This window comes from Sipha flava, unplaced genomic scaffold, assembly GCF_003268045.1.
Source record: "Sipha flava isolate LNK unplaced genomic scaffold, YSA_version1 45661_pilon_pilon, whole genome shotgun sequence".
Lineage (NCBI taxonomy): Eukaryota > Metazoa > Arthropoda > Insecta > Hemiptera > Aphididae > Sipha > Sipha flava.
Genome location: NW_020273218.1, coordinates 1 through 21103, shown reverse-complemented (window position 1 = coordinate 21103; position 21103 = coordinate 1). Strand labels below are relative to the sequence as shown.

The 21103-nt window shown below is 29.2% G+C and overlaps 2 protein-coding genes across 2 annotated transcripts; both read right to left on the bottom strand.

Moving 5' to 3' along the window:
- Nucleotides 1–11075: 11075 nt before the first annotated feature.
- On the bottom strand, nucleotides 11076–11972 carry LOC112689582 (tigger transposable element-derived protein 4-like). The gene has a single exon (XM_025563361.1). The coding sequence runs from the start codon at nucleotides 11970–11972 to the stop codon at nucleotides 11076–11078; it is 897 nt and encodes a 298-aa protein (XP_025419146.1).
- Nucleotides 11973–15285: 3313 nt separating this feature from the next.
- LOC112689581 (trimethylguanosine synthase-like) lies at nucleotides 15286–19932 on the bottom strand. The gene is made up of 8 exons (XM_025563360.1): nucleotides 19749–19932; nucleotides 19238–19651; nucleotides 16392–16472; nucleotides 16182–16316; nucleotides 15804–16063; nucleotides 15640–15738; nucleotides 15462–15522; nucleotides 15286–15365 (listed from the first exon to the last, which is right to left on the bottom strand). Exons 3-8 carry the CDS (start codon nucleotides 16402–16404, stop codon nucleotides 15286–15288), a joined length of 648 nt encoding a protein of 215 aa, XP_025419145.1. The 5' UTR covers nucleotides 16405–16472; nucleotides 19238–19651; nucleotides 19749–19932.
- Nucleotides 19933–21103: the final 1171 nt, after the last annotated feature.

Genomic DNA, 21103 nt, shown 5'->3' with positions numbered 1-21103 from the left:
GTGATACATAAAGTCGAAAGCATTGCTAAAGTCCGTATAAATGACATATATTAGACTACCAGACTCCATAGTATGTATAAGAGTATTAAAAAAACTTACAGGAAACACAACAGTAAATTAGTTTCAACAGAACGTCCTCTCCTAAAACCAAGTCTCATTATCAAACCCATTTCTTCGGTTCCATTCCTTCTTTAATGATGATAAAAACATCGTTTGATGATTGACGATTTTTAGATTCGTAGTTTTCAATGTATTATAATAGATCTAGGTATATTGGACTGTTTACCTAATCTAACAACTGATGAAACTAACATTTATATATAAACTCTTAATAAGAGCAGGTCAACTTCTTTTCATTACAATTGGATTCATCCATATAAAAAATTATTATGTTACTAGATTTACCCTCTCTTTTTTCGAATTTCATTAACTGAATCAATACCAGAAATATCACATTTAGAGTCAAGCGACAACATCCTTTTTTAAATCTTAATTTTATTTTTTCAAAGCAATTATTTCAATTGTAAAAGTATCCATTCGAGCTAAAATGGCTGATGATGTATTCTTCTGAGTTAACAATTTAATGTTAATGGCTTATATATCATTTCTCATAGTTTTCAAGGTATTTATGATATTCGTGAGTGAATAATCATGTTTAGCTCTATACATAATAAACGGTGATTTATTCATATTGAAATATACAGTAACTATTATTAGCATAAATATGCACTCTAATATTGTGTACCTAGCGAATTTAGTTCAAACAAGTTTTAATGTAATAGAAAATATGAGAGTGAACTTATCAAAAACGATAACAAAAGGTCTATTCAAGATAGAAAACACGACGCATGAACAATTAAACTGAATAAGAACTAAACCAGTTACGCATATTTGTCCGTCATGAAAGTTAAAACCATACTGAGTATTATAATAAAAGTTAAATAGAGGTTTGATAAATTTGAATATTAAGGAGCGGAAAGAGGGATTAAAAGGTTTTCATAATTGATTGAATTAGCGTTTACAAAAGGTGATGAAACTTTCCGTTCCTCGTATCTTTGTCCCATTGTCCCCTGAGGAATCTTCGGGCTACTAAAATGTCCCGCTTTCAGAAAGTAGTAAAAAATAAAGGTAATAAATTGTAATTCGTTGATGAAATACTGTTTTTATTATATTTAACTATTATGTGTGCATGTGACTGTACCATACGTACTGTACTACTCATAGGCGTGCGCAGACCTGTATTTCGAAGGATGCCTACAATATTTTTGGGCCCTTTATTAACCTAACCTAACCTAACCTAACCTTTATTAAAAAAACGTTTAGGTAGACTAGTGATGGGCATAATCGAATGATTTCAATAATCGAAATACTAGTAGTAGAGACATTTTTATAATTGAGAGATGGCTCGAAATAATCATTCGAAATGTTCAATTGAAATATTAATAATCGAGATATGAGATAATGTCATACTAGGGAGATCACTCGATCAAAGTAATGGAAATGTTTTGATCAAAATATTGAATAATATCTAGCGATAGGAATTATCGAATTAGTAAGTAAGTTATCAAGATAATTGCTCGAAATCAAATTTTAAATAAAGCCTATAGGGTTTTTTTAATTGGTAAGAAATACAAATTATTTGTTAGTTCTTAGTTGTTACTACTTTTCTACAGTAAATTGTTAGTTATTACTTATTAGTTTATTACTTATTATGATTACCTATTGAATATTAGAAAATCATCGATGCGTTTAATAACTGTTTACGCAATACAGAGGCGCCCAAACCTATACCCAGGTAAGGCAATTGCTTTATCCCTAAAAGTGGGTAGGTGGACTTCAAGAAATCATTAATTAGTGAAATTTGATAATTTAAGCTGTGCAAATATATCATAAGTCTTTTAGCGTTATTTCATTAGTCTATTATCATATGACTACATGTAAGTCACTTGAAAAAAATTCTGATTTGAAGTTAAAATTAAATATAGGGGTGGTGGTGTCAACAATTTAAAACAAAATTTTGCCCCACCCTAAATTTTAAGTTTCGGCATCACTGACACTATATACACAACAGTTATAGATTATTGAAGTACGCACTACCATTACTGATTTATCGTGATTTTAAAATCGAAATCAAAGACAGTACACAAATTAAAATTACAACGAACGTTAACCTAGTAGGTAATCGATGGTTACATAAATTATATTATATTAGCCAAGTAAAAAGTATTTTGAATAATATTGATATAATTTTATTTATAAACTTTATGAACAATTTTTGTTGTTTTTTTGTTAAGCGATTATAGAATCATAGTCATAAATAATAGTAATGATAATATATATTGTATTTAATATAAATATAAATTTTGACGTTCACTAAAATAAATGTTGGTGTCTTTAAAAAATTAAGCAGGAGGACTTAGACATATCGGACAGACAGAGCTTGAAGAAAATTTTGATTCCTTTCAGATATTTTTAAAGTTATGACTTATATTTAGGGCTCGGATTTAAATACCCTAAAAATATTTTTAAAAAAAAATGCATTTATAACCTAAAATTTCTAAAAAAAATACCCTAAAAAATGAATATAAAACATAATTTTACGTTAAATCGTTTTATTTTTTACAAAGAACAAAAATTGTGTTTAAGTAAAATAAATAAATATTTATACAGCAAAAAAAATATATTTGTTTAACATGTAAAATTGTGAATGTATGTTTAAAAACATAGAAAAATTAGTAAAAATTAAATTTGGCAAATTACATAAGTACAACAGTATACTATGAAAGCTTTAATATTTTAAAATTTATATGATCAACGGTCATCTGTCAATTAGTTTTATACACTGAAAATTACCTCCCAACATGAAATTAAGGAGATAGGAGCAAACTTGAAAAATATTGGTGTGACATAAAGATAAATTTCAGCCTTATTCAATTGAAAAATTGATGTTATATAGTTAAAGTCGAAAATTATGCATATTACTTACTGCTATGTTGGCATTAAAGTCAACTTTTTTTAGTCATAGTAAAGTATAAAAAATAGGTCAAAAGTGTCATAAAAAATTTAAAATGCATTAAATACGTTAAAAATACTCTGAGGTATAAAATCCGCCAAAAATGCAAAATATACCACAAAAAAAATGTTTGTTATTAAATGGAGTATTTGAAACACATTTGCAGCTTAGAAAGCATCGTGTAAGACATTTTAAAAAAAAAGATGCAAATGCATTGAAATCCAAGCCCTACTTATAATCATGCACTTAAACCGTAATGATAGTTACTACTACGGCTCATATGTCTACTCTTAAATATTTGATCAAACATAATCTAACTTAACTAAATACTTAACTAAAAAGGAGTATCCAGACACGGAGGACACCTCCTCCCCTCCAAATACGCCCCTGCTTCAGATTAACTTATATTTATTTATTTATTTATATCCATATATAAAATATAATAATAATATAAAACTATATCTTATTAAAATATTTTTGTACCTATGTAGTATTTACAAATAATTTATTAAAACTAATTTAATATTTCAAATTGATAATTTTTTTTCCTAACAAAATGATAACAAGTAATGAGCTTAGAATGTATTAATTATTATTGTAAATTTTTCGACAGTATTATTCATTAGGCTTATAACTCGAAAAAGTCAATTATCTATGTATATACACTCGGTATCATAACAGTATTTCCTAAGGGAGTTGGTATTTTATTTGAATAAGTATAAGAGTGTTTCATAGTTTTTGTACCTTCGTCTCTTTTTTGAAACTTTGGGCATTATTTCAATTTTATTTGTATTGGTATAAAGTTTCAATCAGCTTAATTTATATTACACATACAATTACATCATTTTACAGACAAAAAAAATCTTATTATACACATCATGTAAAATAGCATACAATTTAACACACAAGAAAACACAAAATGCTAAGTGTACACTTACTAAGTAAATATTACTTATTAATTACTAAACTTTTAATAATTGAATAATAGATATAATTATTTGATAATATAATAAGAATGGTGATAAATTATAAATTTCCTTAAAATATAAAAATAAAATAAAACAATAAGTTTTAAGTAAAACTTCAAAAAACTACTTAAGTAAAAAATGATTAAGTACCCGAACTCTAGTATTAGGTGAAGTAAAGCCCTACCGGGAATGGTTTGAGTTAGAGTCACCGCCAATTAAAAAGTTGTTGCCGAGGGAGGTAAAGAAGCGCTAGGGTCATCCGTAATAATTTTGGTGCCAGGGTGGTAGTTGGCTGAAGGAATAGTGGTAGGAATGTGGTTTAGCGTCAGAGCAATGTTTGTAGCTTGTATACAATTATTTTGGAACGAAGGAAGTATTGTGTACTTGATATAGGGTTTTATTAGTATTGCTGTGCCGGCGAGAGCTGAACTATCGGGTTCAGGCGGGTTAGGGTGGACGTTTTTGGTTGCTTTGGCATAAGATTTTTTTTTGAAAGTTCATATTTGATGGAGTGTTTACATTATTAGGTATTATATTGATGTCAGTATAGATAAGATTATCTTGAGCTGAGTAAGACTTCTTAGAATTGTGTGAGGCTTGGATTTTTTGTAGGCTGGGCAACCTCTGCAGTTAGCCGAGTAATCACCGCTACAAAGCGCACAATTGGGTGGTGAACTTATAGGTTTTAAGCAGGCGTCCGAGGTATGGGAATCTCCGCAGCGAACGCATTTTGGGGCATGATTTTGTAGGATTTGGTATGGCCAAAACCTTAGCATCGGAGACATTGAATTGATTAATGATTAGCTCAGGGTTCTTCAATTTTATTTTTGAGTAGAATAAGTGATCGATATCAAATACATCTCTATTATTGATGTTGGACTCTAAGTCAATGAAAAATAACGGCAGCGGTTGTTTGGTGAGGCGCTGTAATGCCCTTGGTAGGGCGTATGCCCTAGAGCTGTGAATTCATTTTTTTATTTCAGAAATTGGAGTTGAGTGATTGTAGTGATGTATTTCTAATAACGAGTCTGAATGTTCTGTCTACTTTGAGTAGGTAGGTACGTATGAAAGTCGGCTTTGTTGGCTTGAAGAAATTTTATCACCATGCGATAAGAATTAGCAGAGCTAGTGGATAGTTTGATGCCATTAATGGAACTTTTATACAAAAAATGTTCCCCTTTCGTTGTGTATTTTATGCTATCACAAAAGGCCTTGTAGTCCTTTATAGTGCGAATAAATATAGATGGTGGAGGTTTGGTTTGTTGACTAACAGTAATTGGATCTTGTTCATTTTTTTTGGTTTGGTCAACCGGGTCGGAGAAAATTAAGAAAAGATTTTGAGACACGAATTTTTTAGTTTTGGTTATTGGGTTTGAATCTGGGAATGTTGGAAGCAGAATTCACGTTTTTTTTCTAGTCGGAGTGGTCCAGCCATTTTCAAGATCAGAATGAGTAGATTGGTTACGTGATTTATTTGGCTCGCTCTGTATACGTGTTTTTGGAATAATTAAAGGAATAGTTAAAAACTAAAGGAGAAACGACGGTTTTAGATTTGTATGAAGCCATAGTGCACTGTAGGTGATTTGGATATAATGCTTATCGCACATAAATAAGACGTGCACTCAGGGCCGGCGCAACGGCAGTGCTACCGGTGCACCTGCACAGGGCCCCGCGTAAATTTGGGGCCCTGCGGAAAACAAATCATTACTGAATAAATATTATAATTTAGAAAATATTACATTATTAATAAAAATATAATATATTAAACTACAGATCCTAGCGAAAAGTCAAGAAAAAAATCGTTCTCAAATATATAATCAATAATAAATAATATAATATTATTATATTATAAATAATAGTAAATAATAATAATAAATTATTTTAATGTATACATTTATTTTATATATATATATAACTAAAAAATAAAGAGCATAATAGGGTGGTCCTTAATTTTACACATTTGAATTTTAATTTCTGTACCCTCTCATTTTTTTTTATAATCATATAAAAGTAATATGTAAAAAATTTGAACATAATTACTCATGCCCTTCCCGTGCCCCAAGGGGGTTGAATATAAGCCAAAAGGTAGTTTAATGGTTTTTTTTTTATATTTTATTCGAAAAATATAAGATTTATCATAAAAATGTATAGAACTTAAATTGTAGAAAAAATTATGTTCTATAAAAAATGTATTTACAACATTTTTGTAAATCTAATATTTCCCCCTTTAAAAATAATTTTTTATTTTTGTTTTTTTGACAAATTTAAATTTTTTTACAGTTGTTTCAATTTATATTAATACAAATTATGTAATAATAAACCAAATAACTTATGGTGTATTTTTAAGTAGTTTTATCTTCAAATGGTGTACTCAAAACTTGTCTTGTACATTTTTTATACGTTTTTCTGTATTTTTGAATAACTTAAAATTAAATACACAGTAAAATTAGTCATATAAAATTACATTTATCATAGATATAATTTTTTGTAACCCACTTGAAGTAAAAATTGTTTTTGGTTTTCATTTTTAGTGAATTTTTCGTTGAAATCCTCCATAAACTTTGCTCCCCTTTCAACTGTATCATTAACGATTTGTAAAGAATCTATTGTCGTTTTTGCCAACTGGTATGCAAGATTATCATTCCACTTAGTTGGGTTCATTTTAAGGTACTCCAAAGAAATTACGAATTTTTTAAATATTTTATATGACTTATAACTAAACAAATGTACAGGTAGTTCTTTATTTAAAAAGTCATCCACGTCTTCTAACTTCAAACATAATTTTTTCGGTCCTGATAAAAATTCGTCTTCCACTCCCGGTGTTAATTCTATTTGTTCTTAGTACTTAAGCAGTTTATTAGCCATTTTTTTTTCTAACATAAAATGAAATCCTCTCATCAAATAAAGCAAGTATGGTACATTCTTCATTTAGATACCATAAATGATTTAAAAATGTTGACAAACATGCATTTGCAATTTTTTTATCATCTATTTTTTATTCGTTTAAAGTTCGTATTAAATTTATGTCGCTGAATGGTGCCTCACTAACATTTGTAACTGTATACCAATATTTAATATGATTTTTAACAATGAATGCACTAATTCGAACTATGGCATTTTCTTCGGTTTTTGTTATTTTTAATTCAGTTCGTAGTAAAAATATTTTCAGACAGTAAATACATTTTGACATCCACCTTACCTGATGACATGTGCCTGGTTGACGAATTTTCGTTCTACGAGGTGAAGTTTCTCCAAGTATAATAATGACTAGTTCAATTAATTCTTTGTAATCGTCTCTAGAATGGTCTTCAGTAATTTTTTTTAAACAAAATGAAACAATTTCTTGACGAATTGGGGAAATTATTTTTTCAAAATTTTTGTTTGTATTCCAAACTAATATTTTTATATTATTAAAATTTCTTTCCATGAATTTTGAAAGCGTTTAAAAATAGGTCTTATTGATCTTATATTATACATATAATTTCGCCTCGTTAAATGCAGCCTGAATAATCAACTCCGAAGCATGATGCCTACAAGCAAAATAAATAATGTCTTTGTTCAATTTCTACTCCAAAAGTGTAGACACCCCATTTAGCCTGCCGGTATTTGATGCAATAGTATCAAATACAAAATCTTTTACCTTATCAAGTAAAGACCATTTTTCTAAACAATCATTTACGGCTAATAATATGTCACTTCCTGTTCCTGATGGGATTTCTGGAACGCCAAAAAGTTATTTTCCATTTGACGTTGAGACAGTTACTGGAAGACCATCAACTTTTTCTTGATTGCTTAAGCCAGGAAGTAATTTTGTACAATAACAAAATCTACATTTAAGTTAACAAAATCTGAACGAACTTTTTCTGCGATTTTTTTTCGAATACTTTCTCAGCTATTTCTAATAAATATTCTATTAATAATATAATTAGCCGGATTTAAGGAAAGACTTTCTATATATGCTTTTAGTTAATGTACTGCGTCTCTACCACTGACCTTGCACTTATCTAAAGCTTCAGAAAGCCTTGGTGTAATGATTGATTTTTTTGTTCTTTGAACTCCAGATGAACAGGGTATATTTTCAATTTTTTCATATTCTGAATTTATACTACATTCTGTGTCCTCCTCTTCCTCGGAACTAGTGAATGCCGGTGTTTCAACTATAATATAATAATATAATAATGTATAATATGATCAATGAATAGAAAGCTACAATAAGTAGTTGAATACTTTAAGTATTAAAATTGTAATAATTACTTAGCACAATATTTGAAAGTTCAGCTTCATAATTTTGTCGTTTTGTTGACTCTTTATTTTTTCTAATAATTTGTCTTTTTTCTTTTTTCATATGTTGCATGTCAACTCCTAGCAAACAACCTGGACGACTTAGCATTCTTTGTGAACGTAAAAAATCTTTATCAATTTCGATTTTCATTATGTCAAATGCATTTGCATGTGCTATGTCAAATAAGTTGTCTAATTTTTTTTCAAACTCTTTAATCTGAGATTTGTTTGTTTCGCTTTTCCGATATTTATGTTTTTCGAAATTTCACTATAATTCATACGACTTTTTTAATTTCTTCATACAATTTGCTCAATCTTTTATTGGAATACGTGTTTTTTTTCCAAAATATGATACATTCATCAATAACTTAATATACGCTTTTTCGTTTGATTGGCAGAGTTTACTTATTGCTAATGATGTAGACATATTGGTAGAGAAATTTAACTATAAAATAACTGAATTAATTACTAGTGCTGCTAAGGTTACAACTACTTCAAAAAGTAAATTAAAAAAACCAATAAAATCAAAATATGGATAACTAATGGTCTTCTTATATCAATTAAAAATAGACAAAAACTGTATTAAAAAAAACTTAAATCACCTTTTGATTTAAATCTTAAACGATATTATATCAAATATAGAAATTTTTTGAACCTATTAATTAAAAAAGCTCATCGTTTATATTATAGTTATCTAATACTTTTATCTAAAAACAATATGAAAACCACATGGAAATTAATAAATGAATTCTCATATAGTTCTAAGAAAAAAGAAACTTCAATAAACTGCATGAACAGTAACGTTTCGAATATTCCTTTAACTAACAAATCTGATATATTGAATGAATTTAATAATTATTATATTAATGTTGGAAAAAAATATTTCTGGTGAGATAATTATTAGTAATTATAATAAATTAAATTGGAATGAATTAAATACAAATTGCCAAATAAATGATTTTATTTATCTTGATCCAATATACCCTTTTAAAATTTCAAATTTTGTTCAGAAAATTCCAGAAAATTTTTCTTATTTTATAAATGATTTGTCTAATTCTATTCTTAAAAAAACGGCTGACACGATTTCAATCCCATTATCTATTATTTTTAATTTTTCAATGGTCTCTGGCAAATATCCTTCTACATATAAAGATACTATTATTCTGCCTCTTTTTAAATTAGGTGACAAAAAACTATGTAGTAACTATAGATCCATTGCATTAACTTTAACTATATCTAAAATTTTTGAAAAATGTATTAAAAAAAGACTTATTAATTTTCTTAATAAAAATTTATTTTTTTTCGCTAAATCAATATGGTTTTCGTCCAATATATTTCGTCAAATATCTCAACCGCGAATCCATTAGTTAAAACTTCCCTCATTATTCAATTTGGATAAAAAATTCAAAGTTTTGGGTATTTTTCTTGATTTTAAAAAAAGCGTTTGACAGTTAACAAACTTGTAACTCATGATTCACTAAAATTGTTGATATACAAATATTGACTGTTAAAAGAAGCCACCCATCAGTGACACTTTTTAACTTGAATAATTAATATTGTAAGTTAATTTTGATTTATGAGGTTTTTAAACGGTTTTAAAGTTAATTTACTAAAATATCTATGATTTTAATAGGATAAAATGCATAGTAATCTTTTAAAAGATCCAATATGTGTCACGAGGCAGTGAGGATATAAGGAGAATATCGAGTTTGTTATATTGAGATAATTGAGAATATTGAGTTCCTGTCAATTATTATTGTGTTTGTCCTCACATGTAAATTTCTTATAATTTATATACATTTACTTTTATATACTTTTATAGGGATCAAAATACCTTTATTTATATAATATTATATATACAGTAGAATCCGCTTAATTGGGACACATTAGGCGGTGGCCTATTTGTCCCCATTATCCGACTGTCCCGATTAACCGAATAACTAATAAACCGAAACTATTAAAGTGCATATATGTACATACATAATAACTTTATTTAAAAAATACATACATACATACTTAATTCATACTTTATTTAAAAATTACATATTTTCATTATTATTATTATTATTAGCAGTAGTATATTATATTTACTATTTAGTATTATTATATTGTAAATTAATTAGATTATTATTTTATTATACATTAATTAATTAACATACTTAATTTATATTTTGTTAGGCTGCAGAAAATCGTTCATTCTTCTTTGCTGTAATTTATTAAGACTTTGCTTATTGATAAAATCTGCACAAACGTCTAACGAAGTTGTTGGGATATTTCCGTTCTCAATTTGCATAAAATATAGTCTCAGCTGATCAATGCACTTTTCTGCTTCTTTTGTTGTAATTTTGACGGGCTGAACGTTGTCATCGTCATCGCTTTCTTCATTTTGCAGACTTTTTTCAGCAATTTCATCAAGAATATTATCGTAATTTTTATAGTCATTGAAGCACTGCATACCATCATCAATTTTTATAAATAACTCCCCATTTTCTACGCATTGCATTACGTCATTTTCAATAGAAAAAATAGGAGGAATAGGTAAATCAATCAGTGGTATGAAACCGCAATGTGCAAAACAATGCTGAATCGTAACAGATGACACTTTTCTCCAGCTATCAGCGATAAATTGTATTGCTTGTAGAATGTTTATTTTAGAACTGATATCTATAGCACATGTAGATGGAGTTACTAAATTATCTTCAATAGCCTTTAAAATGTATGTTACCAGTAGTCCACGGTAATGAGTTTTTAAATTCATAATGATCCCCATATCGAGTGGTTGAATGATAGAAGTAGTATTTGGAGGAAGAAATTCAAGTGTGATATTTTTTTAAATCTATCAAGTTTCGATGTGGTCCAGCATTATCAACAATTAATAAAATTTTCCTTGATTGTTTTCCAAGCTCTTTGTCCCAGTCTTTCAACCACGATGTAAATATTTCTGCTGTCATCCATGCATTTTTATTCGCTAAATAAGAAACAGGTAAGTTTGTTATTTTTATATTTTTAAAACATCTTGGCTTTGCGGATTTTCCAATTATTAACAGTTTTTTTTTATCTGTGCCTGCCATATTACAACAACATAAAACTATTATACGATCCATAGATTTTTTTGATCCCTCAAGTGTTTCACGTTTATAGCACAAAGAACCATCCGGAGTCGCTCGGTAGAATAAACCAGTTTCATCAGCATTATAAATGTCCTGAGGAGAAAAATTTTTAAGAATTACCGGTAATTTAGCTAAAGACCATTCATTAGCTCCGTTTGTATCAGCACTTGATTTTTCTCCGTGAAATCGCTTGAATTTAATATTATTCCGATCCTTCCAACGACTTATCCAACCTTCTGTGGCCTTAAAATCACTATGTCCAACTTTTTCAGCAAAAAATTCAGCTTTCTGCTGTAACATAGGGCCCGAAATACGAACACCGCGTTCTGTAACAGCAGAAAACCATTCGTTCATAGCTTTGTCTACTATGGGATCTTTGCCTTCTCGTTTTCTTTTTCTATTTACAGGTGCACTTTTGTTGTCATTTAATTTTTCATATTGTTCTCGAATATCTTTTTCATTATTTTTTAATCGGCTTAGTACCGATTTAGACGTGCCTATTATTTTTTCCAACTCACGAAGACTAGTACTATGAGATTGGGCCTTAATTTTTTCCAGTATAGAAATTTTTTCGATTAATGTTAAATCTTTACGAGACATAATTGTTACGTATTAACACAAACTGGGAAACGCACTAAAAACGCACATACATTAATACACCGAGACGAAAGAACGTGAACTAAAAGTTTTCGATTTTGTACGTAGGCTAGTGGACTTATATCATGGTAGTTGAAAAAAAAAGAAATAATTGACATAATTGACGTAAGATTTACGCACATTACCAATATGTGTATTATACATAAACGTGTGTATATAAAATATAATAGAATCATAAAGATTACAGTTTCGATAAGAATATCGATCAAAATATCTAGTTTGATATTCTTATCGAAACTGTAATCTTAATGGTTCTATTATATTTTTTATACACAAAATGTCAAAATATCTAGTTAGACACTTTTATTTTTGTCCCTTATAACCGATGGCTTGTCCCTAATATACGAAGTTAAATTGCCTTAAAGGAATACATTCGTTCGGGACTATGCCAATTTGTCCCCTTTAAGCGGTGTCCCAATTAAGCGGATTCCACTGTATATAATTATTTATATAAAATTTGCTAATGAAGAAACCACTCGCAGTGACCATACTTACGTTACAGATATTATTAATTTCATTTTATTATTAGTACACGAGCACCAGTGAAATATATATAAATATATAAATAGGCGCAATTTAGGGGAGGGGGGCTTGAGTGTGCTTAGCACCCCCATTTTCGAAATTAGACATTAATCTATGCCTACATTAGGCGGAATCCACTGTATTTGAATTGCTTTTTAAAAATATTTATATTCAATTGAGAACAAAGATATAGGAACTTATTCAGTTGCACTTTGTCTTGAATATTATATGAATTTTCTTCCATGTAAAAATAAAATTACACCCATTTTAGTTATTATATTTTATAGTTTTGTAAATTCATCACCATATCAGTTTTTCTTAATCTTAAATATGTTACGTACATTATTAATTATGCATTTTATCATGTATGCGACGATATAAATAAGAAATCAATAAATAGAAATATACATTAATATAATAATATTATATATTGCAAGAAACAAAATATAAATATTATGTAAACAAAATATAAAATGTTATTAATGTAATGAAATAAATATAGAAAAAAATTTTAAGAGATTAAACATTTATATAATATTTTAAGTCATCTTCAATATCGTTGATTATGTATTTCATGTTCGGTGAGCTGGCGTTAACTTCTTCATCTTGATGTATTTTATTGAATCTTTAAAATATTAAAACAGATAAATTTTATTTTATAATAAGAATTCAAAAATATTAATATTTATCTTAAAAATACCATTATCTTTGACAAGTGGTTTGCTTTCAAAGAAGTTTTTTATCTGATTTGAATGTTTCCAAACAATGCTGCACGAGTTATCGATAAAACAAAATTAGTTTGATCGTTTTTTCAATAAACATATTATAATAGGGGATAACTGTTGAATAATATCTTATAAATATTAAGATTAAATAATATTTATTGTATATTGGAATTTAAAATGGGAAACAACATTGGAGAAAAAAAATTCGTTTACAACTTCTAAATTAATTATTTATTAATTATTTATTAATATTTATTATTAATTATCTTATTAATTAGTTTTACATGATAAAATGAATTAATATTTATAATTCTATCGTGATTAAATATTTCGAAATTATAAGTCAAAATGTCGATAGAAAATATCGATCGACATCCTCCGTATGAGATAAGTGTATATGTTATATGTATAATATTGTTAATAGTACCTATATGTAATTATTATATTGCTGCATCAAATCCGTTTCTTCTACGAAATCATATAGTAAATCATAACATTCATTTTGAATGAATTAAGTCATTAGTTGAACGGTAAGTGTTTTATGTCTATATTTAAAACGAGATCCCTTCGTAATTGACTGATCTGGATCTGAAACTAAAACCGGCGAAATTAATTCATCCTAATCCAACTTTTTACTGTCGCAAAATCCGATTTTCATCGCCCTAATTTGCTATTCAATGAATCCACAAACATCAATACTACTCAAATTATATTAATATTTAAACCGATGGCTCAGTTTCATCGATTTCAGTTGTTTCATCGTTTTTATACCTCGATACCCCAAATCAACTCGCATTGGTTTTGAATAATCGATAAAAGTCTGTGCAATATTTTAAACTCAGTTTAGAATAATATTATATAGTTACCTTCATGAATCCATTTGTCGAAGTAGATGTCATATCGTGTATTTTAACGGTCTTAACGCTGTTGACATAACTTTCTCTAAACGAATCACGTTCTAGTATTAATAGATGCACAAAAGCTTTGGCCAAGCTATATTAGACTAGAAATACATCTAGAAATAATAAATCACGTTATTAGGAGAGCTATTAAAATGTTTAATTAATAGTATTTAAAATGTTACTTTTGATTATTTCGAACCAGTCATTTGTAATATTTTACACAAACAGTTAACTTGTAGATCTCCATTTTCTTTTAACACATCCATTATCAACCTAACGATGTTTCTAATCTCTAAATGGATATAGAATAAATACAAAATTCTAATTCAAAATATATTATATGGTATTTGTATCTGAAATAAAATATAATTTATTTATTAGTTGGATTTAACAATAATGATGTTATTGTGGTATCTAATTGTTGCTCAGTACGGGTGTTCGTTGAAAATGTAATATTTATATTCAATAAACGGGTCATTGGCAAAATTAAAACAGAATAATTCTAAGAATACTCATACTTCACTTATTGAAACTATTCTATTTTAAGGGATAGAAGGGTTGATAGAATTATCCCTTAAGAACTCGGAGCTAAATAAAATAAGATACAAAATGAAGTACTTGGAGGTATCCGTTATTTTTTTTAAAAATAGTTTTCTATTATTACACTTGCATAATATATTTATACAATTTTCCTAAGTAATATTTTTATTTTTTAGTAAATTATTTTAAGTCATTATTTTGATTACAAGCTTGGTCTCATACCGGATACATATAAAACTACCGAACGATGATCTTACAAAAATTGTTCATTGTATATTTCATGTAGAAATATAAAAATGTTAAACGATTATCTATTTAATAAAATACTTTTATATCTTTAGAACGTTTTTTTTCATGAAATTAAGACTGCTTATAATGTACTAGTTCTTATAAATTATTCATGAAAATTCAAAATGTTCCTTATCTGAAATATGTCCTTATCTATACAATTTATAATTAATTATAATTTATAAATAGTATTTACTATCAGATATCAATTGTATTATATTCTTCCAATTGTGTTAAGGAATAGTCTGTCAATTGAGATTTTGGCTTTTCAGGAATTCTTCAACGTTTTTTGAGGTAATCGTTGTATGCAAAAAGATTATTACCTCTTATCCAATGTACACGACGATTAACAGATACCCCTATGGAAATTAAAAAAAATAATGTTATCATTGGTATCAAGATCTTCCAAAAAACACTATTTTATCAATATAAATCGTACACTTATTACAACTTACCATCAGAAAACAAAAGCACTTTCTTTTGTATCTTATTTACGTTTCTGTTATTCATATTCATCTAAAACAGATTATTAACATAAAAAATTAACTTGCAAGTGTGAATTGGATAATGGACTGTTGATTATAGTTATGCCTAATTATTGTAAACGTTTAATGATATAAAAAAAATACATACTCCGGGATCTAGGAAAGCCAAAATTGAATTTGGCTCCCTGTCAATACATATTTGTTCTGTATTAATTTTATTAAATATTTTATTCTCTAATTGGTACAGCTATAAAAAAAAAATAAGCATTATATGGTTATTATATGCTCTTATAACACGATCTGTGGACTTACATCTGACAATTCATGATCCTTCATTAACTTCATTAAGACTTTCGGCGCCACCCTACTTGCCAATTTGGTTAACTTCACCATTTCCTCTTTAGTCATGTTCATTGGTGGTGACGTGACGATACCGTCTGCCCTCTGCAGCGAGTGGGCATCGACAAGCCAGTCACCACCCACCAGGAAGACGATTCGGTCTTCGACCCCGTACACACGAGCATTGTTCCGGGTGAACGCGATTTTGACCGGGTCACTGTCCATTGCAATGACTACATAAAAAACGCGAACCGTTACGAGTCCAATGTTAGTATACATTACGATTTAATATACAATTAACGTGTTAAATAATACAACAATAATTGTATTTTCATGTTGTCAGCAATATACCTTTGCGGCAGACCATGGCCAGTTGGATCGCGATCGCACCGGAACCGCAAAACGGGTCTATCACAGTACTCAGCGACTTACACCGGGAAGCCATCAGTTTTGCCAAAACTTTTGAAGGCCCGGAGTAAAGAATCGCTGTAAAATCGTAAAATGATGAAAACACAAACGGAGTCGATACTATAACTAAAAACGTTCGTCTGTCTAACATACCTGGGTCTGCCATGATGCCGTCGTTGAATTTCGAAAATCGTGCAAACCGATTTTCCCACAATTTATAGGTGACGTTCAATTCTTGGGAATAGTACGTCGTGATTAATAAACATTGGAGAGTTTATTCAGATAATTATATATATATATATATATATATGTTACGGTGAATGATGTAAACGTGGTAAAAGACGTCATTCCCCGGTAAATGACATCATTTACCTAAAAATTGGTAAACGTTGTAAATGCAGACATTCTCCAGTTATTGTCACCAATCACCAGTTTAATTGGAGAATGATGTTTAATACTTTTATAAACGAAAATCCCAACTAGCAATAACGTCGATAACCCGAGTAATAATGTGAGATATTCTTTTAGTTTATTAGTTAGTATCGACGGGTATATTATAGCGAGTTGTATTTGCTACGAATGTGTGTTTTATAATATTATTTGTAAAAATTTGTGACAGAAATGACAGAATATGGGGTGTTAAAACACAAATATACACGAGCACAAATTTCTCCATATAAAGAAAAATTTCTAAAGCTAGATTAAGCCATGAAAAAAATTTAAAGACAGGGAAATAACATAAAGAGAAGCAGCAAGACATGGAATAGCTGGCCATCAAGGATTTAATCGATGCAACTGCAAAACTGGTTGTGGTACTAAAAAATGTGCTTGCAATGCAGTGGAAATGTTCTGCAGTTCAAAATGTCATAGTAACCAAAATTGTACAAATAAATAATTTGTAATATGCACGTATTTTGTTATTTTATTATTTTTTTATTTTAACAATAAATCATTATTATAAATAGTACCTATAGTAAAAAAATCAATGTATTATTTGAGATTTATCATCATTTACCACTAGTTTTGGTAAATGACATCAATGACCGGTGAAAGATGTACATTTGAATTTAAAATCTGGTTTTTTACATCATTTACCTACATCGAATCATTTTAGTAAAAGACGTCATTCACCGGAGAATGACGACATTCACCAATATTCATCTTTTACCGTAACATATATATTAGATAATATCCTGTTGATTAGTATCGTGTAGTATGTATTTGTTCGTTTGGTGTTACCGGGGCTGGGCAGTATCTTAGATACTAGTATTTAAGATACGTATCTGAGATACAATTGTATTTTGTATCTGGTATCGTGGATTTAAATACTTTTTAAACTTGTATCTAGTATCTTTTTATGATTAAAGACTAGATACAATCTATTGTTAGGTAATAATAATTAACATATTAATAGTTTAGATTAAAGTTTTTCACGTCAAAGGCATTCACTTGATACCTTGGTAAATAAACAATATATACAATATTTGCTCATAATAAAGATTATATTATATATAATCTTTATTATGAGCAAATTTTGTAACCAGTTAATGATATAAATCCAGTTTATCGGCAGAATGTTTTCTTGATTTTATTGCGCTAAACATTTATTTTAGACTGTGTGATTGTGCGATGATCGGTTCATATTTTCTGTCTACGCGATATTTGTGTAGTGTCATCCGATCTTAAGTATCTATTACTAAAAACATAGATAATAATGTAATTGTTAATATTCCAAAATCCTTATATGGGACACTCTATACAATATTAAATTTTGATGAAATAATAAATGTAAATTGAAAATTTAAATTATTTACTATTAATAATTATAAATATTTATTATTAATTATTAAGTTTAGAGACTTATAGCTCTAAAAAATATACAAATATGCTTCTAAAATCATTAAAATATGCATTTATATGCATTAAAAAAAAAAAAAAAAAAAAATGACCACATAGTACACAAAATAAAACGTGTTCATCGGATGTAAATGTATCTTTGAACTCCAAAACAAAACTTCTATAAATGAAATATGTATCTATAGTTTTTAATTTTAAATTTGGAAAATTTGTCAACATTTGCAAAATAAGCATAAGCATTTTAAAATATGCACTCTCCTGCAAAATCTATCAAATATGCAAAAATATTCACATTCAAATTTTAGATCTGATATCATGGTATCGAGAAACGAATTTATTTCGCACTCTGCTAAATTTAACAATAATTAAAAAAAGTATACAAATGCTAGAAGTCCCTAAGCCTATTAATTATATATATATATATATATATATATATATATAACAATTATTATTTATTATTATTAATTGAAATTAGTTTCTTTAAAAGGTAACCAAGTATTTATTTTAAAACATATAAAAAATTTTTACTATAATACTACATATCATTTTTTTTAAATTTAAACATTTAATAGTTAATAAATAAAACTTTGTAATTTATAAATATATTTATATTCTTTTTTATTTTACCTAATATAAATGAATAAACAAATAAATAAATAAATATTAATAAATGAATAAATTATCTTGTATCTTTTATGTATCTCGATCTAATATCGAAGTATCTTGTATATTGTATTTAGATACGAACTATAAATGTATCTTGTATCTTGTATTTAGATACTTTTTTTTTAGGTATCTTGCCCAGCCCTGGGTGTTATACTGTTAGCAATCGTTTTACTGTGATCGACTGTTGCAAATCGATCAGTGGCAAATTATTTTGCCGCCCTCAAGTTCACGAGGTATTGATATGATAACGTTTTTTTTTTTTTTTTTCAAATCCACTCAAATATTCTTGTGTGCGTTTGTGGGAAACAAATTTTGGTCCTGACAAATGAAAAGCGTAAATGTTGATGTTCTATAACTACACTGCGCACTAAATCAAGTCGTATCGCGTACGTGAAAAATATGCAGAATCCGGAAGGGCCACCGTTCGCGTTGAATATGACCGTAAATAATTAATGGTAATGTGGTTTTGCACTCACTTTGGCGCGATTTTCTTCCATTTTCGGTAGTACGTAGGGTACGATTTCGTCTTCATCGTCACCGAACTTGTTCTGCCGTCACACGGACACTCGTCACCGAGTCGGCCACGTCGCACATCTGTGCAGAATGCGCCTGTTCGCTAGCTACTTCGATGACGTCGGACTCGACTTCACCGGCGGACGGGTAAATCTGCGTGTACGTGTCAACGAACGTTGCGCAGGAGTCACCGGACGCGATGTCGTGATGGGCCACTCGTGTGCTGAAAGTGGTGACGGGGTCCGTTTGCGAACCGCATTCCGTAAAGGATACGGGACAGGTAGCCGTTTGACCACCGACGTCATCGTGAACCAGAGGGCCGTCTCGCGGTTCTTCCGGTCCTGTGCAGCAACCGTGATGCGCGAAACCCCGACGGGCTAAAGTGGAAAAAGTACGAGCGAGATGATACGTTAAGAAAACCCCAACGGAGATCGAAAGGTGTCGTAGCGCAAATAGAACCTCTACCGTACGCACCTTGATCCTCTGTTAACCAGACTAGGAACCGTGCCCATCTGCAGATTAAACAGAAGGTAATCAACTGCAATTGCTCATCGTTCCTGTCCGTCTCCTGAGCAGGACCACAACGGCGATCGGAACTGAAAAACACATAAATATCAAACATTTCAAGCGCGGAGGCTCTATCGATCGAACGTCGGACGCGAACACTTCTCGACGGAGCAGAAATAATAATAATAATAATAAAATAATAATAAATAATAAATGCCTAGGCATTGATGATATAATTTAGTTGTTAAGCATGTTAAGCATTTAAAACATTAGCTAAGCATTTTTGTTATTACCTAATTTACATCTTTTACGATAAAATATATAATATATATACTCAGTATATATTAAATATTAATTGTTGTGTATTTTTTTATTTCAACTATTTTGCGCGGGGCCTCGCAATTTGTAGCGCTGGTCTTGCGTGCACTACACGACGCACGGCGACCGGTCCGGAGCGACCGTGGCGCGGCAGCCGTAGAGAAGATAACAATTAATCTAGTAATTATTTTTTTTATGTTACCAAAGTTTGGAGAGATGCTAATGCAATCAACGATGAGGTGACCGGTTTTATTGGCCCAACTACCTTTTTTTGACATATGTACGTCTTTGAATAGAGATAATCGATGCAATACAAGTAAAACAAAAGAAAAAATTTAAAACGGAGTAGTAGTGAACGATGTTTCATGAACAACAGTCAACATGAGAGTGTATAAATATTTACATATTATTTGTAAACGAGTTAAACAATTTTACGATATATTGCTCCACATGGATGAAAAGAGATGTGCAATTTCATGAACATCCAAAATAACAAAACTCCAAACATGCCTCCTATGTAATGTTATGCGTGCATACTTTTCTATCTATATAATATATAAATAAGTCAAGGGACTCGTAAACTATAGTCGTGTATCGATTTATTATATTATATATTATATAAGAAATAAAACAAAAAGTGAAATGGATGCGCCCTCGTGGAACACAATATACGTCAATGCAGTACCTATACGGATTATGAAAAAAAAATATATATATATATATATCCAGAGTACCGAAAATTTCTCGTATAATAATCAATAATTAAACAGTAAACCATTATAAAACAGATTTAAAATTAAAACGTCAGCGATGATGACGGTAACACGTATACACGGAGTACAAGCCATTTATATTCTCGTCTGTTCACGCGATATTTAAAATAATAATAATTTATAACTGCAACATGCAATAATAACGACCGCCTGCGGTTCCCGAAAATACTACACCGGGTATAGATGTGTGTGTGTGTGTGTGTGTGTGTGTGTGTGTGTGTGTGTGTGTGT